We start from the raw sequence: 25,611 nt of genomic DNA, 5'->3' as shown, positions 1-25,611 counted from the left end.
TTTGTATGTATCTACCGAGGCACTCGGAGTCGAGGTGTCCAACCGGATTTTACTATTGATTTTTGTGTTATTTTTTGAGCCTCGGCGAAAGGTTTGTGATCTGGGCATCATGGGAAGGTCTGATTCTCTGCTTTTTTTTTTTTTTTTTTTGCTTTATCCGGATATTCTGTGTTTACTATATGTGCTCATCGGACTCATGTGTGACGTGTGTACCTATCCTGCTTTGTGATTTAAAGCGATTAAGCGAACTGTTAATGGGATGGGCAACATCGGTATATAAACAACCCTGCATCAATTATGATATGGAAGATATCCCGAAGGAACAAAGTATATTAATCGTCTCAATTTAGGTAATGAAAACAGCTCCAAAGCCACATTTTGTTACTCAATCATTACTGGCTACGTTTCTGCCCTATTGACATTGAAATGTGGGATTTTGTTAGACTTTGGGCTGATTGGGCTGAACCGCCATCTCAGCCACTTACTTGAGAGCCACATGGCTGTTTTATTTTATTTGAACGACCGATATAGGGGAGTCTAGGTGTTGAGATGGGGTTGGACATGCATCTCCATAACCTATTGCATTTTTGTGTACGGAAAAGGGGTTTACAGATTCCCATTGTGTTGCTGAAATAGGTGTTATAGTGATTCGGGAATACCAAGGAAAGATCCTCCATACAGGTATATGATCGCCAACTTCCTTTGACTTCGGAAACTATAAAACTTACGTTTTGATTCAATTCTCCGGATTCTACAGTGACCCCTTTCCCCCTTTTCTCTTATAATGTAGTATGTAGCCCTGGAGGTACCAGGGTATCAGTCAGGTCAGCAGGTTACATGCATATCCACAGATGTATGCAGTGTGATATAAACCCTTGCAAGGTTGCTTCTCTCTTCTCTCCCTATCCGCTCTTATTGAGTAGTACCCTGTATCAAATCTCCTATTCCTCACGGCGATATATTCCAGCATGTCCCCACTCCTCGTGATATGTGCTCTACTAGCACAACACACCCTAGCATTCCCCCGTCAACACAATGCCAACGAAAAATCCTTGCCAGATCTCCGCGGTAGCAGATCTCGCAGAGAAAGCTACCAAATCCCCAACACTGTACAAAACGGAACTAGCAAGGCTCGATTCGACATCCCAACGCCAACAACCACTCTCAATGCAGACACCCTCTTCACTCTAGACGCGCCACAGGTAGATCTAATTAACGGCTCCGTATTCGACTGGTGGTATTTCGATGTCGTCTCAGAGACAAACCCAGATGTTTCCCTAGTCGTCACATTCTTCACCTCAACCATGAACGCATTTCCATTCCTCGATGCAGATGAACCATCCATTCTAAACGTCTGGATCTGGGCTTCATTCGCCAACGGAACCGTCTTTAAAGATTCCGTTCCGGCAACTGTGGCAACTGTAACTGGCGCTGACGGCGCGGGGACTAATAGCTCTGGCAACTGGTCTCCTACAGGATTTAACTGGAATGCTCTCACAGCAAATCTATCGCAGTATGAGATTACCATCGCGTCGGAGAAACTCCAGGTCGAAGGTCGGTTCACTTTGACTTCGGTAAGTGATTCGAAGCGCGTGAACAGATTGTGCTTGCTAACTGTGTCCAATAGCGAGCACCCTATCATCTACCCTGTGGGATTCAAAAAGAGCGGAGTCAACTTGAGATCGCGCCTCATATTGGATGGGTTAATCTCGTTCCCGATGCCGTGGGTGAGGTTGATATGAAGATCCATGGGTCGACGCTCAAGTTCCGAGGACCTGGGTATCATGACAAAGTATGCGATTTGACCACACTTCCGAGATAAAGAAGTTCAGCTGATCGACTTATAGAATTGGTCTGATAGGCCCTTTGTAGACTCTGTCCAGAGCTGGTACTGGGGTCACGGCCGTTTAGGCCCGTACTCCATCGTGTGGTTTAGTTACCTCGCCATGAATGACACAACCAACGCCACGTATGTGAGCAGCTATGTTGCCAAGGATGGGAAACTGCTTGTATCGGCTTGCGACCCCTCTATTCTTACCGTGAGACCAACTGGTCAGCCTGGGACGACCGGTGGGCGATATCCGCCATACGCGCGTGATATCCCGGAAGGATTTAGATTAGAATATGATCTGGGAGAGGGGAGCGGTCGGTTGGAAGTTAATGTTTCGGTGAGAGCGGCGGTTGCAGGAGACGAAGAATATTATATGCGATGGACAGGTGATATGATTGGGGAGGTGGTTGAGTCTGACCGACCTGAAAAAGCAGGTGGCAGTGGCCCAAAGAGAGAAATGGGGGAACGTGACCTGCACTCATCTTCATCTCTTGTTGGTGTTGCAATTTTGGAACAATTTGTATTATTGGAATAGATGATGTCGAAGTTGAGCATTATCCGAGAACTTTCATATTTGTATAATGTTGTCACATATTGTAGATAGAAAACACCCTCGTATTGGCTTGAATAGGCCACAAAATATGTGAAAGAAAGAAAGAAGACTTCCGAAAGACGCGCGTGACGCAAGGGAAATGGGGAACACAAAATGCATAAACACATATCAGATAGGATCAACCGAACGAAGACGAATGACGATACCCGAAACATTACTGGGACTTTTGCTTAGACTTCCACTCTTGAACCAGACCCCGATAATCCTCAGGACCATATGGCTGCAAGCACCGAGACAGCAAGCCCTGCTTGCGCTGTGTTGACAGACCCAGTTCTCCCAGCATCAGATCAACATATGGGATCGCGTCGAACACGAAGTCAGGGTTCCGTCGTCCGAATCCTCCCGGGTAACGATATTTACCAAATTCAGTAAACAGAGCTGTCTCCCAGGCAAGATCGATTTCCGAGACATCTTCCGTCTTGAGGTCAGACGTAGCACGCACATCGAGTGGACAGCTTTCGCGTGTAGCCGGGGTCAGATCGCCCTTGAAGTAAGCCGAGATCCACAGTGCCTGGGTCTGAGCAATCAGAGTTGTGTTGATGGTCATGGTGATACCCATGAATGCCAGAGAGCGTTCATTTACCAGCGACAACGGGACCATGAACTTGGCCAGTCGGAACGGGTGCGGCACAGCCGCCTCGGACTGCGAGTTTAACGGGGTGTAGTGAGGGTTTGGCTTTGGTTGATCACGTAGTCGGGGGAAGCGGCGCAAGATCTCTTCATCTGCTGCTTTCACTAGTTTTTCGTTCAGCGGATCCGCACTCCAAGGGAATCCCAATTCGCGGTCAATGCCTTCAGGTAGGAACTTGAGGTTTGGAGTGCAACGCCAGCCTGTTGAGCATATCAGCGCTGAAGATGACAGCGCATCACCCGATGACAGATGGATAGTGTGGTCCGAGAGACGCTCTATATCAGCGACGTGAATTTTGATCGTACCATCCTTGACCAAATCAAAGAAATCGGTTGGATAGTTCAGAATGCTGAGCGAAGAAGCGATCCAGAATGGGCCAACCCAAGGCTTCAGCTTCTTCATCTCCGGGTGTTTGTCGTATCCGTTCAACTGCACGACATCGTCGGCGAGAATCCCCCAGAATGCGTCCACGATCTTCCGCCCCAGCCAAGTACCATGTAAGAAGCTGCGAATGCCAGAATACCCGTCCGCCTCTCCCCAGATACATGGACTGAACCAAGTCAGCAGACGTGTTGTGACCAGCTTTTCCAACCACTTTTTCAAGGGCGTCACATATGGAGGTGCCATCCAACAAGGTCCATGACCGGACTCACGAATGACCCAGTCAACTTTCATACCTGCCGTTGCGCAGGCATAGGCCGCATCCCAGGCAGATTTGGTGCCGCCGAAAACAGTCGCGCGCTCTCCAGATTGTAGTACAGCGTCTTGATGCTGTAGCAGATCCCGACAGTGGAAAAGCGGCGCATCGAAAGACTCCTGGCCTTCGAAGTGAGGCAAAAATGCCTGTGAGGTGATACCGGTAGCGACGATCATCTTCTTGGTATCGATTGTTTTTGTATCGGCTCCGTGCGACACGCTCAATTGCCATGTTCCATCAAGATTGTGTCGCGCGCTTTCCACATGGTGTTCGAGTCGAACGCAATTGGCAAATTGAAAGTGCTGTATATAAGCCTCCATGTATTTTTGAATTACATGACCTGGAATATGTTGTCCAGGCTTGATGCCGAATGTCGCTTCGTCCATTGGGAAGTCGCTATACTCATATGTGCCCAGCATATTGTTCGATTTGAGGCCTTTGTATAGACGGTGTTTAGCCCATACTCCGCCAACAGAGCTGGCAGCTTCCAGTAAGAGAACATTGTGGCCGGGATTGACCTCGCGGTAGGTCTTGACAGCGGAGAGCCCGCTCCAACCTATGCTTGTTAGTGAAAATGGTTGCGACGGTGAAGAATTCAACCTACCTGCGCCTACAACCACAAGATCCACAGACTCCATTTTTGAAAAGTCCCTTGCTTTCGTCTTTTTTTTTGGAGGGGTAGAGAACAACTTGCGCGACCAGGATTAATGCATGAATTTATGTACAAGCAAACAAACGCAATGGATCATTAGGTTATCGGAAGGGAATGGGCTACTAAAAGTATTAGCGTCGAGTAAGTTCGTTTTTTGGATTTTCCCTTTTTAATTTTAGCCCTTGCTGTTGCAGGAAGGGAGACCCGAATGGAATGGGACTATTAAATTAGACCTAGAACATCCCTAGAAGAACTTATGATCGCTTCATGACTTCTCTTTCTATCTTTCCAAGATGGTAGAAACGGACCCGAGACATTGGCTTTAGAACGATATCCTAAAGAAATGCTGAACTAGTACCCCCTTGAACTACCTAGGTATCTGTGTAGTATGTACAAATTACTTGGCATGCATTCACTCCGTATATTGTACTCCAGTGTCACCAGGGGCTCTTCAGGAGAATTGAAATGCGCACCGAATGTTTTCTTAGCTTCCCTCGGTTGTTTGACCAAGTGAGCTCCGCTGTCAAAGCGTGGCTAGACCCGCGCGGGTCGTCCGCACTTTGAATCTTGTTCAAAGCGTTTGTTAGGGTAAGCGGATTACATTACGAGAAGCCGGTACTCCACCGCTATTTTAGAGGTGACTTACAGAAAATAGCGTGGCGTTTACATTTACTGATTTTGTGCCAAAAAAGAAAATAAAAGTCGGGTACAATATGCCGGTTGCCATTCCTCGGTTGGTATCTCAATCCGATTAGGTGTCCAATCAAATAGATTGATCTAATGCAAATTATAGAATACATTATCCAAGACGGTTGCCGCTTAAAAAAGGGAAAAAAAAGCCAACAGACCGTTATTCGTACATGACCCGCTTGATCCACCAAGTGGCAGGACTATGGCTTTGGAAAGTCGTACTTTTGTACTTTCTGATGTGAAACATGATAGGGTCTCTGCAGAAACATTGTAAAGTTAAGGTTAATAGGTAAATAGGAGTCAACCCCTAAGCCTGAAAATCGTGACCTAATTCAGTATGATGTCCCCCTGGACTCATTTGCCGCGAGAAAACGGCTACTGGGTTAATAATATGACTAGCCTAAGAGTCGATAGTTACAAACTTTTCGTCTATGTATCGGAGTAATCTCCGGTCTGATCAGCAATCAAACCAACCGAAAAGAGAATGTGGGTCAGTTCAATACCTGCTATAGACTCCGTAATTACTACGGAGGATGGCTATACACACCTCAGGCGAATGATATTTGATTGGTTCTGAGCAAGCTTTATGCAACTGCGCTACTTGCGTGCGGTCTTCAAGTTGGTCCCCGTTTGCACGTCATAGGGAACTGAATCCCCAATATTGCGGTTCATTGCTGCTTCTCAACATTGGCCCAGTTGGTATTGTATTTGAATGCAGTCTTCATGTGTAACCGAAAAAGAACTCCCAGGTAAGACAGAAGGAGTTCGATCAGGGCACTCTCATCTGTACCCGTATTTGCCTCTTCACTCCGATCATTCCCCCAATGGGGAAGTTCATATCAACTCAGGGGAGATGTGGACCTTGTCATTGCCGGTCTACATTTTCAAGAACCAGTAATCTGGGAGTGGAACAAACGGTCGCGCCTCGACCTTAAGCTTCTCCCCGGCACGTTGAAGGACCCATAGCCCGTCCAATACTAAAGATAGACGGTCATTACCCAATGAGACCCGGTGGATGTTACGATGGAGCGGCCACTCAAGCAGGAGGACTCCGGACCTGTCATAAATCTTGTTTACATGTGCGCATCTCCATAAATGGGGCTTGGGGTCTAGTTTTGACAGAAGCCACAATATGTAAGTACGCCCACCAACATAGAATTGCCCTCCGGTTCTTGCTTTTTCTTTTCTTGGTGTTGTCAAGTCGACCAAGGAGCGCGCTTGGTGCTTTGTCTGGACTGGTTCCAATATCAACGACCAAGATCAAGGGAATTCATCGAGATACTGTCTTCTGCCGCTCGCTTCTACCCCTCCGCGCAATTGACTTTCTTTCTCGCTTTATCTGAATGTACATCCTGGGTTGAATGGTCTTTCTGTTTGATTTTGATGGCACATAGTACAAAGCTATCACTGAAATTCAACCATGATTGATAGTTTTAGTACAGAAGCGTTTACCCTGCTGGGGGTAGCCATTGCCGTCATTGGCTTACGAACGGCTGCAAGATGGATTATGGTTGGACCGAGAGGGTTCCAACTTGATGATTATTTAATGTTGGTGGCATGCGTGAGTTGAATTGAAACCTGTTGTCTCTTTGATTTCTTGCTAATCAATGTGTTATAGGTGGTGTATGGGCTAGAAACCGGTGCTGCATACATGGTCGGCGCGTGGTTTATGGGCCTTGCCAATAACTCGATGACGGACGAGCAGCGAAAAGAATTGTCTCCCCACTCGGAGGAGTATCGCCTGCGTGTGGGTGGCTCCAAGGTCCAGGTCGCCGGCTGGTCACTATACACTTTGCTGTTATGGTTGTTGAAAACATGCATGGCCGTGTTCTACTCTCGATTGACGTGTGTTCTGATTCCATTGCATCCAATATTGCCCGCTGTTACTAACATATATCCTGCTATCTAGCGCAGGCTTAGTGAATATGCGAATTCGAATCCATATCGCATACGTTCTAGTCGCCGTGACCTACATTGCCACGATCTGCTCGATTCTCTTTGGATGTCATCCAATGGACAAAAATTGGCAAATATATCCGGACCCTGGTAGTACGTCATGCGTCATCCCCGACTGGACACCTTGAAAGACTGTGCCTCTAATTATGTGCTAGATCACTGTCAGCCCGCCGTGTCCAAGATTGACATTTATGTGACCGTGGTACTCAATGTTGCGACCGACATCTATCTCATTGGTATCCCAGCGCCGGTAAGCCTCTCCCTCTACTATTTCATGAAAATTTACTAACAATACACGTGTGAAGTTGCTCCTCAAAGCCCGGCTACAGTGGCGGGAAAAGCTCGAGCTCCTGATTCTTTTCAGCGGTGGTCTGTTCGTCATGATGGCTGGTATCCTACGCTGTGTTCTCATTTTAACAGTAAGTTATATCGAGAGCTATCTGCTGGGCCACTGAAATCTAATAGTTCCTTAGGCTGGCGCAAATGGAGCCCAACAAGCTGGCAGCTGGGCCTGCCGCGAGACTTTCGTCGCCGTCGTCATCGGCAATATCCCCATGATCTACCCATTGATGAGAAGATTCACAAAACGTGCTGGCCTATACATTTCATCAAGAGGTGGCTCACAGAGTTATCCCGGCTACCCTCTATCAGATGCCGACACTGGCGGGTATGCCAAACGCAAGAAGTTCCGCCATCCGCTATCAATTCCCGGAGACACTCAGTGGAATACAATCAGCGACGAGCAGATGATTCTTCCCAACTCACGGCAGCAACCGGCGACATGCACCGCCGGCGATGGCGACTGGGAGTCTCACAGCCAGAGTAGCCAGACTGGAATCAAGGTTGTTCATGAAACAATCATTCATAGTGTCGAGAAGTCTCCTCGGTTATAGTGTGAAGATTTTCAACAAAAGTCTTGCCCATACTTTGCATTTCTCTCTTTTTTGTTGGTCGTGTGCATTTGAGCGTTGGCATGCCTTGTCATTTTATTTATTTCTATCATGTATATACTTTTATACCCACTCTCGTCTTGGGTTTTCTCAATTTTTTTTGTTTTTCCTAGAAATCAAAGATAAAATACAGAGTACTACATTCAGTTTCATCCAAGAAATTCGGAAGTTGACAGACTGATAGCTGAAACTGCTTCCAAATCAACATATCACGAGACGGATAGTAACCTGAACACATTCGAACCTGTGAAAGTTGTTACACAAGACTTAGTTTCGACTGAGCAGATGTAAATTACCATTTGCCTGCTGTAGCAATGTTAACGAGTCTTGCACCAAGGCTTTCAATCCAAAACCGACCGGAGTAAGTATGCAAGGAGGGTATTCACCGAGAGCGAAGCAAAAGAGCGGAGCACTCAGATGTTGACTACCTAGAAGAAGGGAACTAGATATATAGCGAATGAAACAGAGGTCTTGGCAGTCAGGGGGTGATACAAGTGATGCGAATGGGCCTCCATGGATTGGTTGAGACAACCAAGCGGTCCCCCGTGAGAACACTTTCTGCAAGCCATAAGTTGTTTCAAGGATATGTACTTGTGTTTCATCTCCCTCTTTTGATTAATTGTTTCCTTCTATAACGATAATGTAACCGACTCAGATCTGTAAATTTGATGTCCTGGAATTTGTTCTCACAACGTATATAATTTCACCCACGAAGTGTTTGGTGGAGCAACGTGAGTTGTATTAGGTACGATTGAAATGCGAGTCTGGGCCGAACTTTCATTGCGATCCAATGTTCCTGTCGTGTTATGGTAGGAACTTCGAATCCTGTGATGATTCAAAGCAAGGCAAGGGGATTGAATTCTTCTCTGATGCTTCACTTTGTAGGCTGGTACTATGTACATCTAGTTTCGCAAGGACTTGCTTATGCATATGATCGCATTGCATATTTGCTATGAACAATCGAGGGTATTTGAGTATATTTGAATATATTCTTTGACATCCTTTTGGCATGTGTAGGACAGATGCACGAGATGTGAGAGTTAGATAGCAGCTAGGAGTTCTAGCTTCGATGAGTCTCCATCGGAATGGATCCCGCTATTATGTACTATAACGCGTATCGGAAAAATGGATTCTGCTTGTCGGTGAGATCGTCAAATGCGATTTTGTCTCGCTGCACCTCATCCAATTCCAACGATTCCCGAATTCGATTTTCCCGGCGAAGGACCACATACAATGCAACAGCGGCAGCAATCGTGATACAGTAGCTATACTTTGTTAGATCAGCCTTATAAGAATAAAAAATATATAGACTTACCAGATGATCATGCCAGTCCACAATTCTGGGTAGTGTTGTGCCTTGGTGTTACTTTTCACAAGCTGGGGCCCGATGATGTTGCCAACAGTGTAAGCCACGAACACGGTTGCTGCCATGACGGTTTTCTTCGTGGCTCCAGCGACATTGCTTGCTCCAATTGTGATGATTAAGCTAACGACTGGCCCAAAGAAGCCAGTTAGCGCATAGCCAACGACTGGAGTGGCTGGATGATATCCCCATTGGGATTTCCAAATCATCACACAGCCAGCAATAACAGGTAGGCAACAGGTAATGAGCAAAGGTATGCGGGTGTTGGGAACAACCGTAGGAATATAACCACACAGAGGAATGAAAACGACACAAATGGCGCCGACGGGAAACTGGAATAGAATAGAATGAAGGGTATCATAGCCGAAGGTGGAAACAATCAATGGTCCAAAACCCGAGATAGCTCCGTTGATAGTGTACCTGAATTCGATGTTAAAATCTACGATTTCAAGGTGTGTAATGTGATAGAGCACACAAAAAAGGAGAGAACTTACGCTGATGCCATCATAATAGCCACTAGATAGAGCTTAATATCCATCGCAGACTCTTTGATTTGATCGAACTTGATCTTCTGGCACCGAACACCGGTTTGTCCCTTGCGCAGTCTCTCCACAGCAACCACTCGTTCTTCCTTGGTGAGGAACCAGGCAGAAACCGGGGAATTGGGCATAGTGCAACACCAGAGGCCAAACAAGAACGTCAAGGCACCAGCCAGAATATAGATGTACTGCCATCTTTTCAATGATCCAGATGTGATTTGACCAAAGCCATAGTTCAGGGCGCCTCCGATTATAGTGAACCAACCAGTGCCGGAGAACCACCATGCCTGTCGAAGAGTTTGCTCCTCTTGTGTGTACCATCCACTGACTATGGTCATGAAACCTGTAGGAATTACACTTTCAATGAAGCCTATCTTATATTAGACGAGAGGCCAGTTGACGAAGTTGAGGTTAAACATACCAAGGAAGAATCGCTGTACAAAAAGTCCTTGCCAGGTTGTCACGCCAGCGGTGGCGGCACAGACAATGGCCCATGTCAGAACAACTGGACCGAGGACAGTTCGAGTATTAAACCTCTGCAAGATAAAGGTCATTGGGTAGAGGCCCGCAAGCATTCCGAAATAAAAGATCGATGTTGCCCAGCTGAGCCGTGAAGTATCAGCGGATGGCGGAGAAGTGGAGTAGTCTTTCACTAGCAATTCCAAGTCGGTCGTCATGCCAAAGAGCGTGGCACTACCTAAGATAGCCTATAGAGAGGTCAGAATATCCTGCTGATAAAGAAATCAGCATAGTCATTGTACCTTGTCATAGTACACCATGCCATAGCCTGCGTTCGAGTTGGTCAACAAATATCGGGCCATGGAAATGAAGTATATAACCAACCTATAAGCATAGCAGGCATCAAATACAGATCGATCTTTCGCAGAACTCTCTTTTCCACTACCGGATCGATTTCTTGGGCAAACTCGCTCACCACCGCCAACGCTGCATCTTTTTCAGATGAGACGTGTGGCGATTCGCCGGCGCTAGTTATGCCGTGCAGCTGAATCATGTTTTCACCCCAAAATGGCTTCCCTGAACGTCGCAGAGACCGAAAAGTGAGATATCCTCAAGATATGACTGTCTGTAACAGTTAATAAGAGAGAGAGAAAATTTGCTTAAACTTCGTACATTCCACATTGGGATGTCCGATATCGCGCATACCGCCTTTGCAATTCTGACAGAAGTTGGCGACCGGAGGAAAGGCCTCCGCGAGATTCGATCACTTGACCAGATGGGTTGAAAAATCATTAATACTATTATTATTGAGTTGAAAATGGATTCCGAGTGGGTTTTCGATAGGAAAATTTGACAACATTGACTGGGTGGGAGATCATGGGGTTCAAGAACTTCACTTGAAGAGTCCATACCGTCCCTTCAACCAGACATAGTTTCCGACGAGGTCTAGTATTAATGTAAGAGTCGCTCCTTATCAAAGGAAGACTTAAAATATTCGAAAAAGATCTTTCGCATGAGTCAGTATTCTGTCTTCGAACAGATCGCAGCTCAGAATTTGAGATCTTGCCCCAGCGTCAACTGGAATGGTTACCACATAGAGCACGGGCATGGAAAAAGCCGTGCCCATGCGTGCTACGCAGTCAAGTATATTATTTATCATCAAGCAGACCACGGTGACTGCTATTTTTGGGTAGTGAGCTCTGAACACGGCGGACGCGGGCATATGATGTCACCTGGTTTTCTACTATCCGATGTCTTTCAAGATTGACCAAGCCCCTGACAAGGCCATGAAAAGACTCTGGAGAGCTTATCTCCTTGCTCCAGCTCCATGGATCGACATCTGAGTTCGATTTGTAACAATTCGGGAGTGAAAGGGCCGAGGTATCATTCGACAGCGGGACCTGCATCATTGACCAGGCCCACTCAATTGCATCACAGGTCACAGATTATCTTGTTCTCGATTACCTCGAAACTTTGATCTGACCAAACATTATTGGGAAAAGATGGTTAGTGACGTACTAGAAGGGGTCGCCTATAAAACTGACTGTGAACATCTGAATCCCCCAGCCCAAATCTCTCAAAAGCTGTATTTTGGATCAATCTTTCCAACATGACGATCAAATTTACCGTATACAAAGGCTCCAAGGAAGGAATAAAACAAGCGCAAACCGAGCGGAAAGACCTTGAGCACGATGATGTCCTCATACGAACCACGCACTCGGGAGTGTGCGGCACGGACGTCCACTACCAATCCACTGATATGGCCCTTGGCCATGAGGGAACGGGTGTGGTGGAAGCAACTGGACCAGATGTGAAGCTTTTGAAGAAAGGTGATCGCGTGGGCTGGGGTTATGAGCATGACTGCTGTGGTACCTGCAAACAATGCCTCACCGGATGGGAGACATTGTGCAGGGAGCGAAAGATGTACGGCCTGGACGCTCTCGATCAGGGATCTTTCGGCACACATGCTGTGTGGCGTGAGGCCTTTTTGTTCAAGATCCCCGAAAATATGAGCAACGAGGATGCGGGACCCTTGATGTGTGGTGGATCAACTGTTTTCAACGCCCTCCACGTCGCAGAGGTTCGTCCAACCGCGCGCGTTGGTATTGTCGGAGTCGGCGGTCTGGGACATCTGGCTATCCAGTTCGCCGCAAAGATGGGCTGTCAAGTCGTCGTCTTCTCCGGGACAGATAGTAAGAAGAATGAGGCGATGAAGCTGGGAGCCTGCGAATTTTATGCCACCAAGGGTGCGAAGGAGTTGAAGGTTAAAGCCCCAATCGATAATCTCATTGTGACGACTAGCAGTCAGCCCGATTGGCCACTCTACTTGAATATCATGGCCCCCGGTAGTGTCATTTCGCCTCTGTCCGTCGATTCGAACGATCTCAAAATCCCATATATGCCTCTGCTCTCGAATGGCCTTCGGATTCAGGGAGGTATCGTGGCTTCGAGACAGGTCCACAAAGATATGCTTGAGTTTGCTGCATTCCACAACATCAAGCCGGTCAAGATGACTTTCCCTTTGACGTTGGATGGCGTTAAACAAGCCTTGAAGACACTCGATGATGGGAAAATGCGCTATCGCGGCGTTTTGGTGGCACCCTAGAATATGGCTATGTGAATAAAAGGCCCTTTGAATATTTATCGTTCTGAAAATCTTGTTAGGAGATACATATAGTTGTAATGTGTGTGGGATGAAGTAGAAAAACGAAAGAGCAGAGGTGTCAAAGATATGTCAGAGTACAGAAAGAGAGGATTGTTGGTAGGGAAGGAAACCAGTGGAGAGGAGAGAGATAACAGAGAGCTCTGGATATACCAAGGGTTCTGTCAGCTATTAACGCCTCCAGGGCTCAGATAACGGTGAAATGATGTTCTGCTATAAGGGATCAAAAAGCGAAAGTGCGAATGGGAAGGAATTGGTCTATATCCATCGAATGCGAGGACCTTGATAGAGGGATTGACCCATCTACGTCAATTGGCAATTGGCAACAAATGCGACTGGCTTTCGGTGTGCATTTCACATACTATTTTGATCAACGTCATCCTATTGACAACCTCTAATCGCAACTTGCACCAAAACCAGCCTAAAGGCGCCCCTGAAGTGGTTTATCCTGCCCATCCCGAACATCAGCAGGGGGCAAGCGAGGCTCAGGCAACCCCAAGTCGCGTGCAACCTCTCGGGCCGCCCAGAGACCCGTCACGAAAGCGAGAGCAAGACCCCCAGCGTATCCAAGATTACTGAAACCCCCAGCATCAACACCTGCAACGAGCAGACCTGGAATTCTAGATCTATCAGGTGTCAATGCGTGCCCCTTTGCATCGATTGCGATACCACCGTAGGTGAATGTGATCCTATTGAACGTTAGATAGGGAACCTGGAGCGTGTAGGAGATAACCTACGACGGCTGGACCTCCATAGCATAGAACGGTCCCTGCCCATCCACCAAAGGTGTAGGGGGTGAACCAGCACGACCGATAGGGGCGTCAAGGGAGATGTTCTTGTCCCCTAAACGCACCACTCGATCGTACTCCTCGATAGTCCGTCTTGCCTGTACATTATTCACACCCCACCCGTGAAGAACATCAACCAGACCACTCAAGGTTGAGGCACTCGCAACATTACAGCCATGGTCCCGGGCTTTCTGAAGACGATCGACGTCCCCTGCGTTGGGGAACAACGCAGTGACGCAGTGCTGGAGACGAGTTTTCTCGCTAGAAGAAGTCACCGGTCAGAAGATCGCCCATGCCGCTTCTCTTTGGGGAAGTAACATACTTGAACAATAAGAACCCGCGGCGCTTTTGTTGTTTGGCGAGATACTGATTGATGATCTCGTCACCTGTGGTTTCATCGGCAAATCGCTGACCTCCTTCGTTAAGCAGTAGACAGTATTTGCTTTCTGAAGCCTGATTAGCGAAGAACGCAGCGACAACAAGGAATTGCTCTTACGGTATTGCGCGAGTGGAAGATAGTCCTTTGGATCCACATCTTCGGCTCGAAGCGGAGCTGCTAGAAGGTGACCATAGTAGGTGTTCATTCCTCTACTGGTTCCCGCACCAGATTCAATGGCCAGCTTGAGTCCATCTCCCACCGATCCACGATTGGAGCGCACAAAGATATTGTCGCCGCCGTGACCTAAGTATTTGGATGTCATCCCTGGAGACCCCTGGAAACCACCTGTGGCCAAGACCACAATTTTGGCTCTGACTTCGTAATATAAGGCTGGTGAGTTGGGCGAGTTCTTGCAAATTACAGCGCCAATTATGGTTGATCCTGAAACCCCGGGCTCTCTCTGAATCAACTTGACTACCGACGTGTTTGTAAAAATCTCGGAACGCGTCTTGCTAGACTGAATGCGCTTTTGGTGGAGGTTATGAAGGTGTGGAATCTCAATCGGGAATCCAATGCCTACAAGATGTTAGCGCAATTGTTCACCAAGTTGAGTTTCTCAGTCCTACCGATTGTCATGATACCGTCGAACCGTTCAGCCGTTGGCACCCCATTATCACGCATCCACTGCACAGCGGGCAGATAGTCGCGTAGCCAGGCTTCCTGTAATGCTGGATCTCCTTCTGGCACCCAACTCCTCAGCTTGTCATATGTTTGAGGGGCCCAGCTGTTCGTTGGTGATATTAACAACCTCGTTTGTCTGGGAGATTGACTCAATCACTTACAACATTCCCGCAGAGTAATTCGACGAGCCACCGACATTCGACTGCTTCTCGACAACCAAGACCTTGGCTCCTGCTTCCGCGGCGAAAGCAGCGCATGCCATTCCCGACATGCCTCCGCCGCAGACGAGAACATCGACTTGAATTGTCTCCATTTTGGATATGATCGATATCAGCGCAGAAACGTAGCAGATCACAGGAGAACGCCTTTGCGATTTCTTCACAGCAAGCGGCGAATCTTTAAAATAAAGATCATAGTGTCGAATGTTGATAGTCCGGGAGCTATAGATGCTTCGGCCCCGGCGAATAAATTAAGTGACCGGGTGGACCCCAGCCAGGGATGCGGGGCCATACAAATATTTCCAGTGACGGCTGAATGTAATTCCATGGGCAATACGTACGATCGTGTGAGTGAAGCTTAGCAGAAGATTGATTTGCTTATTACCTAGCATCGGGGAAGTGTTTTGAGTCAGGCGCGTCCCATACTGGTTGCAAGCAATGGAAGTAGATCTATGAGAAAATAAATATTCAAAGGGAGCAGAGCACGGAAAATGAAAACCTGAAATTCTAGATTCTTTAAGATGGTATATTCAATCTCATGAAAACCAATATTGCTTTACATGCTTATCGCGCCATAATTTCTTGAAAGATTATAGCGCTAATGGTTTCAAATTCCAACATAGTTATCTGACATGTATTCTCACAACTTCCCATTGGTATGCCGGCCAAGTCCACAGTGGAAGGATATTTCTCGCCATGAAGCCATCCCTCTTTTAGCCCAGTCGTCCGGCACTCTGTAGACACGTTAAGTTTAGTACACAAAATGAATTCTTTTCGAGATTACACTTACAAAGAGCGTGGATTCCACATATCGGTATGAAATACTTCCATCGACACCCACCCAGTATATCCAAGGTCAAACACAGCTTTTGCAACCTCAAGCGCAGGAAGCACGCCTCCACGATTTGCTTCACAAGGGAAGATCCGGCAGTTTCGCGATTGAGTCATGTAAGGCGGCTGGTTAAGGTCGCGCTTTGGGTAACCCACCTGGCTTTGATCCGCAACCATCGCATCACTCAACTGGAAATAAGCAACTTGATTTGGCGTAACAGTTTGTTTCATTTCATCCAAGGATCGACGTAGATTTGTCAGGCCGCCTGGTCGAATTGGAGCAGCAGCATTGAATGGATCGCCTGCCTCTTTGGCAGAAATGTGGAAGGTATCAAGACAATGACGAACATTCGGAAGATCAACAAGCTCGATAATCTCGTGGATTTGCTGCCAAGTGTTTAGGTGAATTCCCCAAGCGGGCGCTTCGTATGCAACTTGCAAATTGTATTTTTGGGCAAGGAGTCCCAATCGCTTCATGTTCGCGGCGATTGTTGTTACATCTGGCGTGATTCTAGCAGGATCAATAGGGTACAGACACGATGTGATCTATATTGAGAAGGAAAGATCAGTTTGGCAAATATCTGAAGTCAAAATGTCCGTGATGCGCACTTGAAAGATTGGAATTCGCATCAAGCGACAGAGATCACACCAAAGCTCTGCCTCCTCTAGACGGGAATTGACCTCGGATGGGTCCACAAGCCCATCATATGCGCCAAAGGGGTTGAGCGCAATCAGAGATAAAGATAGCTCTTGCGCCTTTCGTTTAACATCAGCGGCGGCTGCGCGCAGGCGGGAAGCCCGAGATGATTGGGAGAAGGAGGAAGCATGCGCTTCAAGACACTCGATTGCAACTTCCACTCCATCAAACCCGTGCAATTTGGCAGCCTCCAGTTTATGGAAAAGTGTATGCCCTGCAGCTGACTTGCCGAGCGAGTTACTAGCGATCGCAACTTTGATGGGTGTCATGATGTCTGGAAAGTCAAGAATTTTCAGCAAAAAGGACTATGCGAGGATGGACGAGTATCTTAATGAGAGTATCTCAAAGGTATCTGAGAGGAAGTTCCGGTGACCAAATTTAAGGCCGGGTGGAATGGAGACAAGTGCGGGGAGAATGAGATGAAATTCCGACTCGGATTAGTTAAAAGCATGAAAGATAGAGGAATGAGTGCAAGGAATACCTATACTAAGAATCAATCGGGTTAAATTATGCCTCTTCGTGCCAAAATGAATAGCCGCGTGGTTATTGTTACAGGTTGATACACCAGTTGACCCATCAAATTCGGACTATGGACTGACTAGGGCTCATAGGTGGCGCTGATGGCTTTGGGGCTGCTATCGCGGACCGTTTCAGCCGCGAGGGATGCAAGGTCATAATCCTGGACTTGAATCAAGCGAAAGGTGAAAGCAAGCAACGAGCCGACCCAAATATAACTTTCCTCTCTGGTGATGTGACACGCCCGGAGACATGGAAAAAAGCCTTGGATTTGGCACAGACAAACTACGGCAGGATTGATGTGGTGGTCAACAATGCTGGTAAGAAGATCCGAATTATCTTAGGAGTCAGCATTAGGTTCGGATTCGTTAACTCAGCCTGACTAGGAATCACGCACGATCCATCTGTATGATTCCCGGCCCAAATGCGATTACCATTCTAATGTGGTGATTTAGCCGATTCACACGAAGAGTATCCTTGAATACGAGAAGACATTCAACGTGAATGTGAAAGTAAGACCTTTTAGCTGCTATCGGTTGGTAATTGCTAAACAGTATTCGTACAGCCGGTCTTTATCAGTGCACAGGTATTTGCACCCGTGATGGTGCAACAAGGACATGGGATCTTTATCAATATAACGAGGTAAGTCACCCAATGAGACTATGGTAGGGCGGTATTGACCAGCGCAGCACTGGATGCACACGCCCTCGCCCAGGATTCGCAATCTATAATGCCTCCAAAGCAGCTGTAGAAGTAATTTCACGATTCGAAGCTCATGCGTCAGATATTAACTTATTTCTAGGTGGCAACTAAGACAATGGCTCTTGAGTACGCCCCAGCTGTTCGATTCAACTGTATTTCCCCTGCTGTGGGGAACACCGCTATGTATTTCAATCCAACCTCTAACCCCCTAAGGCCCTTGCTAACATGCACCAGGCTCCAAGCTAGCATTGGGAACGGTGAAGATTCCCGCCAGCGACTACGTCAAGTGGAAGACATGTTACCAATGAAACGATTGTGCCAGCCAGTGGATATAGCCAATGCAGCATGGTATTTGGGATCGGAACAAAGTAGTTTTGTAACGGGAACGACCCTGGAGGTGGATGGAGGTCGGGGCGTGTAAACATATTTCATAGCCGAAAATTCCAAGGCTCCCCCGCAATTTTGGAAATTCCGGGGCTCAGATATTTCTCCACTGTCTCTTTAAATTTACATTTCGATCACCTTCAATATTATCGATTCCATTTTATTCCTTAGACTCATGTCGTCGCATTCTGGAGATGATAATACTTCCGGTCAAAGTCGTCCCGCCGCCGCCGCATGTGAGGCTTGTCGGAAACTGAAGGTATAGCCCTCCCAACCGAAATGATACATAATTGTTGACAGCCCGTGTAGATGAGATGCATCCGACCAAGGGAGCAAGACAAGAATCTGGCAGAACCATGTCAACGGTGTAAGCGTACCAACCGCGAGTGCAATATCCCAGAGCCGAGAAAGCTTGGGAGAAAGCGCGGTGCGACAGGACGCTATCAAGGAATTGAAAAAGCCTATCGGAAAATGCAGCTGGAATTAAAGAAGGCGAAAATATCTCATGCAGGAGAAAATGAAATAGATCATCTCATCGCCGGCGAAGAGCCAATGCTAGAGCTCTTATTTTCAAACCCAGCTGAGACAAACGGCCCCGCGCAGACATCACCGGAGCTGGGAACTGAAGGCTCTTGCGCCCCATGTTTTGAATCAATTATGCCAACTGTGCGAGACAATGAGCAATTAGGAAACACTGTCTCTCCTGCCTTCCGCACTGGAGATATCTCTCAGTCCAATCGTGAACCAATCAGTAATCCTCTGGCCTTGCTGGCAGATGCGTCCGATGCCGCCCAGGCGCTGGAGCTACACTCAATATCTACAAACTCTTCCCCAGAAACAAATGACTCATGTTCCGCGAGGCAGTCGTCGACCGGCCTGTCAACTGGAGCAAGCCTGGGTCGTCAACTGCTTCATCGGCCAGGTTACGTGTCGCTTGGCCTACAACTGAGCAGAGATACTCTTGAAGCAGGAATCGATTCCCTGGTTGTTCCTTCTGAACACCCATACCGTTACCTAAACTATTTCAAATCGTCCCCACAGGTGCCTCTACGCGATGTTGGCCCCGATGTTGACCCAGTGGATCTCGGTTTGGTGACTATGGATGAGGCTTGTTATCTGTTTCCAATGTAAGTCAATATATTTGCTACACTGCTGAGCTGCAGCCACTGATTAATCTTAGATATTTTATTCGCTTGCATCCAGTAAATGGAATCCTGGACCCGATGCTTCACACTCCAGATTTCGTACGCTCTCGATCGGCTCTTTTGTTCACCTGGATACTGGCTTTAACTGCACAATTTGATCATGGGTCAGCATCGGTCGCTAAAAGATTACGTCTCCATGGTGAAAAGCTTTCAAAGCATGTCCACACTTGCGGATATAAGTCGGTTGAGGTCGTGCAAGGCTACTATATCTCATTATTATCAGCAACTCCTGCAGAAACACTGGCACAAGAGCGCTCGTGGCTATACACAATGTATGCATTTGGTGTAGCAGCCGAGCTCGGTCTAGACCAAGATTCGCGTATCAAAGATGCCGCCCCTCCGAACTCGATTAATGCTTCCTATTTTCGAAGCCAGGATGCAGCCCCAACATCATTCCACGAAAATGATTCGTCACGCTTATTACTAGAGCATCCATCGAGAGACCCCATTGACAATCAACGCATGGCACGAAATCGCGAGAGAACTTGGCTAAGGATTTTGCTATGGGAACGGGCGAACAGTGCAGCCTGTGGTAGAATACACACTTTCCCTGAAACAGACTTGACACAAAGTGTCGACAGTTGGTGGCTGCACCACCTGGCAGACCCCACAGACAAGCACACATGTGCGTTTATCACTCTGCGACGAATTCTAGCGTCACTACAGAATGAACTCAGGCATCAAGCTCACCTGACACATGCGGACCCTCATTGGGTACGAGAAATGGTTGATACAAGTCTTAGACCCTGGTGTGATCTCTGGCTTTCACATCCAATGCCAAACCTAATCACATCACCGTCTGAAAAGCTATCGAATATTTTCCTTCATTATGTTTATCTTCATGGGAGGCTATGGACCTTGTCGTTTGCCCTTCATGGTTCAATAAATGGCGACCAAAATATGGATGCAATCCGAGCAGATTGCTTCGAGGCTGCGGTTAACTCCTGCGAGCTGGCCGTGCGGGACTTGCAGAATATAGGGGAGCCATTATACTGCATGTTAGCTCCGACATGGGCTATGATATCCTATGCTGGGGTTTTGGCCCTCAAGTTATTCCCGGCCTTGTATGGGTCCCGCGTCGGAAATGACGTGGAACTTCTCGCTTTACTCAGCCAAGTCGCTATCCAATTAGAGCGTGCAGGCACAACCCCATCGCATCGGTTTGGGATTGCTGCATTGCTTGGACAGCATCTCATGATGATCCTGAGAGCCAGAGCAGTGGGACTGAGGGACTCAAGTCAACTTGGCCAGACCAGAAGAGATGCCTCTTATACCAACACAGGTTTCGATGACGGAGCGAGACAATTTATGTCACAGCACTCCCCACATTCAAAACCATACGAAGCTCTCATTTCTGATTACGATCCTTTTCTAACTACAGCTTCAATGTCTACACAGGGGGATCTCACTGGTGAGGGGTTTGCTGATTTCTTCCGGGAAATGTTTGGGCCGGGATTCGGGGGTGTCTTTTGATAGATTTAACAAAGCAGAGCGATTCTTGCGCACTTTTTGTATCTAATGGCTCCCATGAAAGTATTACTTTTAATGACTCTTTGATGGCCACCACTTGAGGGCTGATTATACAAGAGCTTCCGCAAACTCTATGAACAACATGCATAAAACTATGGTCAAAGTTTCGGCAGTTACTTAGCTAGTTACATAGAGATTTTAGAGACTGCGTCAGTGAAGGGAAAAGAGGAAGAAAGGAAGACAGAGACTTCTATCCTAGATTTCTACCATGCTATGTAGGTCACGGTGGCTGTTTCAGACCACCAAGTGAGTTATCACTCAATACCAACCTACAAGTTACTTCTGCGAGCCTCCCCACGGAGCACTTTATTCACAAAGTCAGGATCCTCTCGGAGAGGTCGGCCCAGACCACACATGTCGATATCTCCACGCTCCACAGCCTCCGCCATGCGATGGCTATCCCGCCAACCACCAGTAGTTCCAATCACAGCCCGAGACTAGTAGTTCCTCAATTAGTTCATTTGAACAAAAGTAACAGAGAGCGACCAATGTACTCACCAGAACCTTTTTCAGCTCCTGCGCCCACTCGATGAAGTAACTTCGCCTAATCAGCATATGGACATGGCGAACCAACAAACTTAACTTACCTTCCACGCTCTTTCTGGGATGGCCGCTCTGCGAGCTCAGTCATGATGTTTCCGCGCCATGCAGGAGAGGCGTAAGTTCCTCCCGAGATGTCGAAGAAATCCACACCGGCATCTTCTAACCATTTTATCACAACACATTGTTCAGCAAAGCTTTGGCCTCCCTCGATGACTATGTTTATCTCCCCGTTAGCTTTCATGTGTTTGAGGCGTGGAATGAAGTGGACTCACAATCTTGGCAGTTCAACTTGGCTGCTATCACAAACTTGTTCGATGGAAGTTTCGCCTTGATCGCATTGACGATCTCCAAAATGAACCGAGCCCGATTTTCCAGGCTTCCGCCATACTATCAAGTTCAATAAATATCAGCATTAGTTATGACGGGGACATCTCATATTCATACCTCGTCCGTTCGCTTGTTGATTTTGGGCGACAGGAATTGATTCATGATATATCCGTGACTGGCATGCAGCTAAAAACAACAGTTAATTAGCCTCTTCTACAAAAGATCGGCATTTTATTCAAGCACTCACAATAATACCATCCGCACCAGCCTTTGCGAGGACTTCGGAAGCCCACACATATCGGGAGACAAGATCCTTGATCTCAGCCTTTGTCAACGGCGATGGCTTGCCATACGTTTTGTTGAGACAAGGCTCGAGATGCTGATCCGAGGAGGACTTGGGATTCTTGTTCAGGAATTCCGGAACCTGACGTCCTGGGAATTGTAGCTGGGGGAGAAAAATTGCGCCACGAGACTTGGCTGCTTTGACCGCGGGGGTGAAGGCTGCGACTGGATCCCAGGGATTGTTGGGATCTAACACCGCGTTGTTGTAATTTTCAAGATTGTCGCGATGGATAGGGATGTTTCCGGTGCAGATAAGTCCTGCACCTCCTTCTGCTAGCTCTGTGTACTTGTCAGCATTACACATGTATGAGGGGGAGATCCAAATCTTACCTTGATATAGCTCTGCATATCGATCCATGGGCTTGCCGCAATTCTCTACATTGTTTTCGTCATATGTGGAAGCATATTCGCTGAGAGGAGTGCGATATAAGCGATTACGAATGACCTTTCCAGAGAGTTTCAGCGTGATGGGCTTGTTGAGATATTAGTAAGTTTTACTACATTTGGTCCCGAGAAGCATACCTGAGCGAGAGGGGAGATGTGCGATGCAGACATGATGATATGGACCCAACAGCAAGATAAAAGGGCTATAGGACTAGGAGGAATTAGTTGAATGGCTGGGATATAGTGCGCCTTTATTCCGCTCTACGTCTTGTAGCTTCTAATCGCATCCTGATCCAACCGGCCTATTTTTCTGTCATCCGGTGAACTTCAACTGCGGGGGAAAGATCAAACTGATGATCGGAATGGAACCCGGAATTCGAGACGGATATTGCTACCAGTCAAATTTTGGAATTCAATTCACCTTGTCTTCCATGAATAGTACTTCGTGGGGAATCAATGACCTCGGGACATCTCCGATTGTGTTGTGATGCCTGATGATATCCATGTTTGTTCTTAATTTTACGGGGCAAGAAGAGAATACAACACATTAACAAGTTCATGGATATTCCAATAAGAAGAAGATGATATGAACGTTTCAAATTTAAATTTTCGAAGCCTTTGCACCGCTCTGTCCCTGGTTTACAGCTTTCCAAATAGCCGACATCGCATCATCCACTCCCTGTTGATTGACATCCTTCTCCAACCACAGAATCTGTTGTGCTATACAAACACGTACTAGAACCTCAGTCCCTGGAATAACTGTCCACCCATTACCCTTCCCGTTTGTATACAAATATGTCACCGGAGATGGCAGATAGCACATATCCAGCACGATGCCTTTGTCCTCCCTGCGCAAAATGGTATCGCAGATTTTGCGACAAGTGATTTCACCTGATTCCCGAGGTATGTTGTTTGGAATGGTTCCAACAACTATATGCGGAGTCTCACATGTTGCAGCTTCCTCCACAGTAGCAAGATACTTGAGTGTGATCTCCGGTGCGGTGGATTGGAAGAAGGTTACCAATGCGTCTACTTCTGCTTTCAAACGATTCGCAATGTAGATCTCTGTGGACCCAAACCACCTCCAGAGAGCGAAGATCGCACTTCTGGCAGCGCCTCCACCGCCAATAACCATAGAAGGCCGACCTTTAGCCGCGGTAGCGGCGTGCGGCATGCGGTAAAGAATGGAATCACGAATACCGATGCAATCTGTGTTTGTACCGATATGTCTTCTCTGTCCATTTTCATCGAGTCGGATAAATGAGGTATTTACAGCACCAATCATGCGGGCCTCTTCGGTTAAACCGTCGAGTAGAAGGCCAAAAGACACCTTGTTTGGCATCGTGATTGTGGTCCCAATGCACGTGTTGTCTTGCAATTGCTTTCGGAATATCTCGCTGTCGGTGGTCTCAGTGAGGTGAAATGACCATGTGGCTGAGTTGGTGCGAAATAGAATTGAGTGTAACAAGGGTGAGAGCGATTTTGAGATATTGCCCCCGAACAGATAGACATGATATGGAGTCGCTGTTGCGTTTAGTGGTAGAGGAGAGCTACCGTGGGTGTAGGATTGCCTGAGAAGATCCATATTTTGGTGTTTGTTCGCAGGGGAATGGGATTGGAGGAGTTAGACACGAAATTAGATTGATACAAATCCAAAATTCTAGGGAGATATCCTATAGACTGTCAAGTTCAAGCCAAATAAACCCCGCAATCACGGCGTGTTGATATATTGACCGGTGTCAAATCGAATATCATATCCTCTACCTAATCGCTCAAGTATTTGGACACTAGTGGTTCACAATCTAGAGGTCTAAAATCCAGGATACTCATCTTTGTTTGCCCTTCAGTATGGCGGAAAATCCAAAGGTTCGGGTCGCTCTCATCGGCGGAGGCACCATCGCTCCATTGCACGCCGAGTATCTCATATCATCGCCAACATGTGAGCTGGTGGCAATAATTGATCCGTACCCCCCCGGCCGTGAATTGGCATCCACCCTGTCTCTTCGTCATTACGAGTCTGTCGCATCGCTTTTGAATTCACCTCAAAGCCCACCAGAGGCCTACGTGATCTGTGTACCTTCGAGCCTCCATGTTTCCATAGCGACAGATGTCATTCATCAAGCACAGCCCAAGGCGCTGCTCATTGAAAAGCCTTTCTGCACAGACTCGAAATCCGGAACAGAGCTAGTCGCACTTGCAAAGAAAGAAGGTTGTAAAATCCTCGTCGGACATCACCGCAGGTTCCACCCCTCACTGTCAACTACGCGGTCGGCGATCGAAGAAGGAAAAATCGGGCAGATCACTGCTATCTCCGGAATGTGGACTGCGAAAAAGGATGACGCCTATTTTGACTTCGCTAGTTGGCGAGCGACGCGGTCCGCTGGAGGAGGACCCATCTGGACGAATTTTGTGCATGATATTGACGCCCTTCAGTTCCTCACCGGTGCTAGGGTGACGTGTGTCTGGGCCATCAACACCACCCCCAGAAGGAAACATGAAGGAGTGGCCGCCGATGACACCGTTGAAGAGGGCGCAGCGATTATGGCCCAGTTTTCCAATGGAGTTGTCGGAACCTTCTTGGTGAGTGACAATGTGGCGAGCCCATACGGCTGGGAGGCTGCTACTGGCGACAATCCTTTATATCCAAAGGCCGAGACACCAGTGGATGTTTATCGTGTTCTAGGCACAAAAGGGGCTATTGTTGTGCCGGAAAATACACTGTGGACGTACGACCCGGAGAATGTGGAAGGCGGGTGGAAAGCTCCCATTACACGCACTGAGATTTCAGTCCACGAGGGGATTCCATTTCAAAACCAAGCGGAACATTTGGCTAGGGTAGTTCGTGGCTTAGAAGACCCCCTTTGCTCGGCCGAGGATGGACTAGCAGCAGTTTCCGTCTGTGAGGCTATTGTTACAGCTCTCAAGGCTAAGGATGGACTCCCGGTCAAAATTCCATACACTTCACTTATATAGTTGTTTCTGAATGCATGATATTATCCAAGAAACCCGTCACTTTCCTTGGAGAGAACAACCTACATGGC

At 47.4% G+C, this 25,611-nt stretch overlaps 12 protein-coding genes across 12 annotated transcripts; 6 read left to right on the top strand and 6 right to left on the bottom strand.

Annotated features, from left to right (window-relative positions):
• Positions 1 to 968: 968 nt before the first annotated feature.
• Positions 969 to 2,366, top strand: N7500_003793 (uncharacterized protein; the record flags this gene model as incomplete). The annotated part of the gene is made up of 3 exons (XM_056674939.1): positions 969 to 1,574; positions 1,628 to 1,792; positions 1,848 to 2,366. 3 exons carry the CDS (start codon positions 969 to 971, stop codon positions 2,364 to 2,366), a joined length of 1,290 nt encoding a protein of 429 aa, XP_056535464.1.
• A 232-nt stretch (positions 2,367 to 2,598) lies between these two features.
• On the bottom strand, positions 2,599 to 4,410 carry N7500_003792 (uncharacterized protein; the record flags this gene model as incomplete). Its single annotated transcript, XM_056674938.1, has 2 exons — positions 2,599 to 4,328; positions 4,377 to 4,410. The coding sequence occupies 2 exons, from the start codon at positions 4,408 to 4,410 to the stop codon at positions 2,599 to 2,601; spliced, it is 1,764 nt and encodes a 587-aa protein (XP_056535463.1).
• A 2,124-nt stretch (positions 4,411 to 6,534) lies between these two features.
• N7500_003791 (uncharacterized protein) lies at positions 6,535 to 7,963 on the top strand (the record flags this gene model as incomplete). The annotated part of the gene is made up of 6 exons (XM_056674937.1): positions 6,535 to 6,675; positions 6,733 to 6,959; positions 7,024 to 7,163; positions 7,226 to 7,320; positions 7,376 to 7,489; positions 7,544 to 7,963. 6 exons carry the CDS (start codon positions 6,535 to 6,537, stop codon positions 7,961 to 7,963), a joined length of 1,137 nt encoding a protein of 378 aa, XP_056535462.1.
• Positions 7,964 to 9,125: 1,162 nt separating this feature from the next.
• On the bottom strand, positions 9,126 to 10,934 carry N7500_003790 (putative MFS transporter; the record flags this gene model as incomplete). Its single annotated transcript, XM_056674936.1, has 6 exons — positions 9,126 to 9,285; positions 9,336 to 9,803; positions 9,878 to 10,292; positions 10,344 to 10,629; positions 10,684 to 10,709; positions 10,766 to 10,934. The coding sequence occupies 6 exons, from the start codon at positions 10,932 to 10,934 to the stop codon at positions 9,126 to 9,128; spliced, it is 1,524 nt and encodes a 507-aa protein (XP_056535461.1).
• A 1,056-nt stretch (positions 10,935 to 11,990) lies between these two features.
• N7500_003789 (NAD(P)-dependent alcohol dehydrogenase) lies at positions 11,991 to 12,986 on the top strand (the record flags this gene model as incomplete). Its single annotated transcript, XM_056674935.1, has 1 exon — positions 11,991 to 12,986. The coding sequence occupies one exon, from the start codon at positions 11,991 to 11,993 to the stop codon at positions 12,984 to 12,986; it is 996 nt and encodes a 331-aa protein (XP_056535460.1).
• Positions 12,987 to 13,464: 478 nt separating this feature from the next.
• N7500_003788 (uncharacterized protein) lies at positions 13,465 to 15,204 on the bottom strand (the record flags this gene model as incomplete). The annotated part of the gene is made up of 6 exons (XM_056674934.1): positions 13,465 to 13,732; positions 13,781 to 14,092; positions 14,154 to 14,277; positions 14,328 to 14,786; positions 14,837 to 14,994; positions 15,053 to 15,204. The coding sequence occupies 6 exons, from the start codon at positions 15,202 to 15,204 to the stop codon at positions 13,465 to 13,467; spliced, it is 1,473 nt and encodes a 490-aa protein (XP_056535459.1).
• A 545-nt stretch (positions 15,205 to 15,749) lies between these two features.
• Positions 15,750 to 16,906, bottom strand: N7500_003787 (sugar phosphate isomerase/epimerase family protein; the record flags this gene model as incomplete). The annotated part of the gene is made up of 3 exons (XM_056674933.1): positions 15,750 to 15,843; positions 15,900 to 16,486; positions 16,550 to 16,906. 3 exons carry the CDS (start codon positions 16,904 to 16,906, stop codon positions 15,750 to 15,752), a joined length of 1,038 nt encoding a protein of 345 aa, XP_056535458.1.
• Positions 16,907 to 17,146: 240 nt separating this feature from the next.
• N7500_003786 (SDR family oxidoreductase) lies at positions 17,147 to 18,276 on the top strand (the record flags this gene model as incomplete). The annotated part of the gene is made up of 8 exons (XM_056674932.1): positions 17,147 to 17,192; positions 17,249 to 17,473; positions 17,540 to 17,559; positions 17,609 to 17,665; positions 17,719 to 17,795; positions 17,843 to 17,906; positions 17,956 to 18,038; positions 18,090 to 18,276. 8 exons carry the CDS (start codon positions 17,147 to 17,149, stop codon positions 18,274 to 18,276), a joined length of 759 nt encoding a protein of 252 aa, XP_056535457.1.
• Positions 18,277 to 18,414: 138 nt separating this feature from the next.
• N7500_003785 (transcriptional regulator family TF) lies at positions 18,415 to 20,917 on the top strand (the record flags this gene model as incomplete). Its single annotated transcript, XM_056674931.1, has 3 exons — positions 18,415 to 18,498; positions 18,549 to 19,366; positions 19,420 to 20,917. 3 exons carry the CDS (start codon positions 18,415 to 18,417, stop codon positions 20,915 to 20,917), a joined length of 2,400 nt encoding a protein of 799 aa, XP_056535456.1.
• Positions 20,918 to 21,243: 326 nt separating this feature from the next.
• N7500_003784 (uncharacterized protein) lies at positions 21,244 to 22,741 on the bottom strand (the record flags this gene model as incomplete). Its single annotated transcript, XM_056674930.1, has 8 exons — positions 21,244 to 21,411; positions 21,473 to 21,512; positions 21,562 to 21,730; positions 21,790 to 21,904; positions 21,962 to 22,030; positions 22,092 to 22,465; positions 22,517 to 22,658; positions 22,709 to 22,741. 8 exons carry the CDS (start codon positions 22,739 to 22,741, stop codon positions 21,244 to 21,246), a joined length of 1,110 nt encoding a protein of 369 aa, XP_056535455.1.
• A 430-nt stretch (positions 22,742 to 23,171) lies between these two features.
• Positions 23,172 to 24,155, bottom strand: N7500_003783 (Quinate/shikimate 5-dehydrogenase/glutamyl-tRNA reductase; the record flags this gene model as incomplete). The annotated part of the gene is made up of 1 exon (XM_056674929.1): positions 23,172 to 24,155. One exon carries the CDS (start codon positions 24,153 to 24,155, stop codon positions 23,172 to 23,174), a length of 984 nt encoding a protein of 327 aa, XP_056535454.1.
• A 263-nt stretch (positions 24,156 to 24,418) lies between these two features.
• N7500_003782 (Gfo/Idh/MocA family protein) lies at positions 24,419 to 25,543 on the top strand (the record flags this gene model as incomplete). Its single annotated transcript, XM_056674928.1, has 1 exon — positions 24,419 to 25,543. One exon carries the CDS (start codon positions 24,419 to 24,421, stop codon positions 25,541 to 25,543), a length of 1,125 nt encoding a protein of 374 aa, XP_056535453.1.
• Positions 25,544 to 25,611: the final 68 nt, after the last annotated feature.

The sequence above is a fragment of the Penicillium coprophilum genome (assembly GCF_028826855.1).
Source record: "Penicillium coprophilum strain IBT 35676 chromosome Unknown utg000002l_segment0_segment1, whole genome shotgun sequence".
Taxonomy (NCBI): Eukaryota; Fungi; Ascomycota; class Eurotiomycetes; order Eurotiales; family Aspergillaceae; genus Penicillium; species Penicillium coprophilum.
The sequence above is the reverse complement of the archived record's forward strand: the minus strand, read 5'-3'. Positions and strand labels throughout refer to the sequence as shown.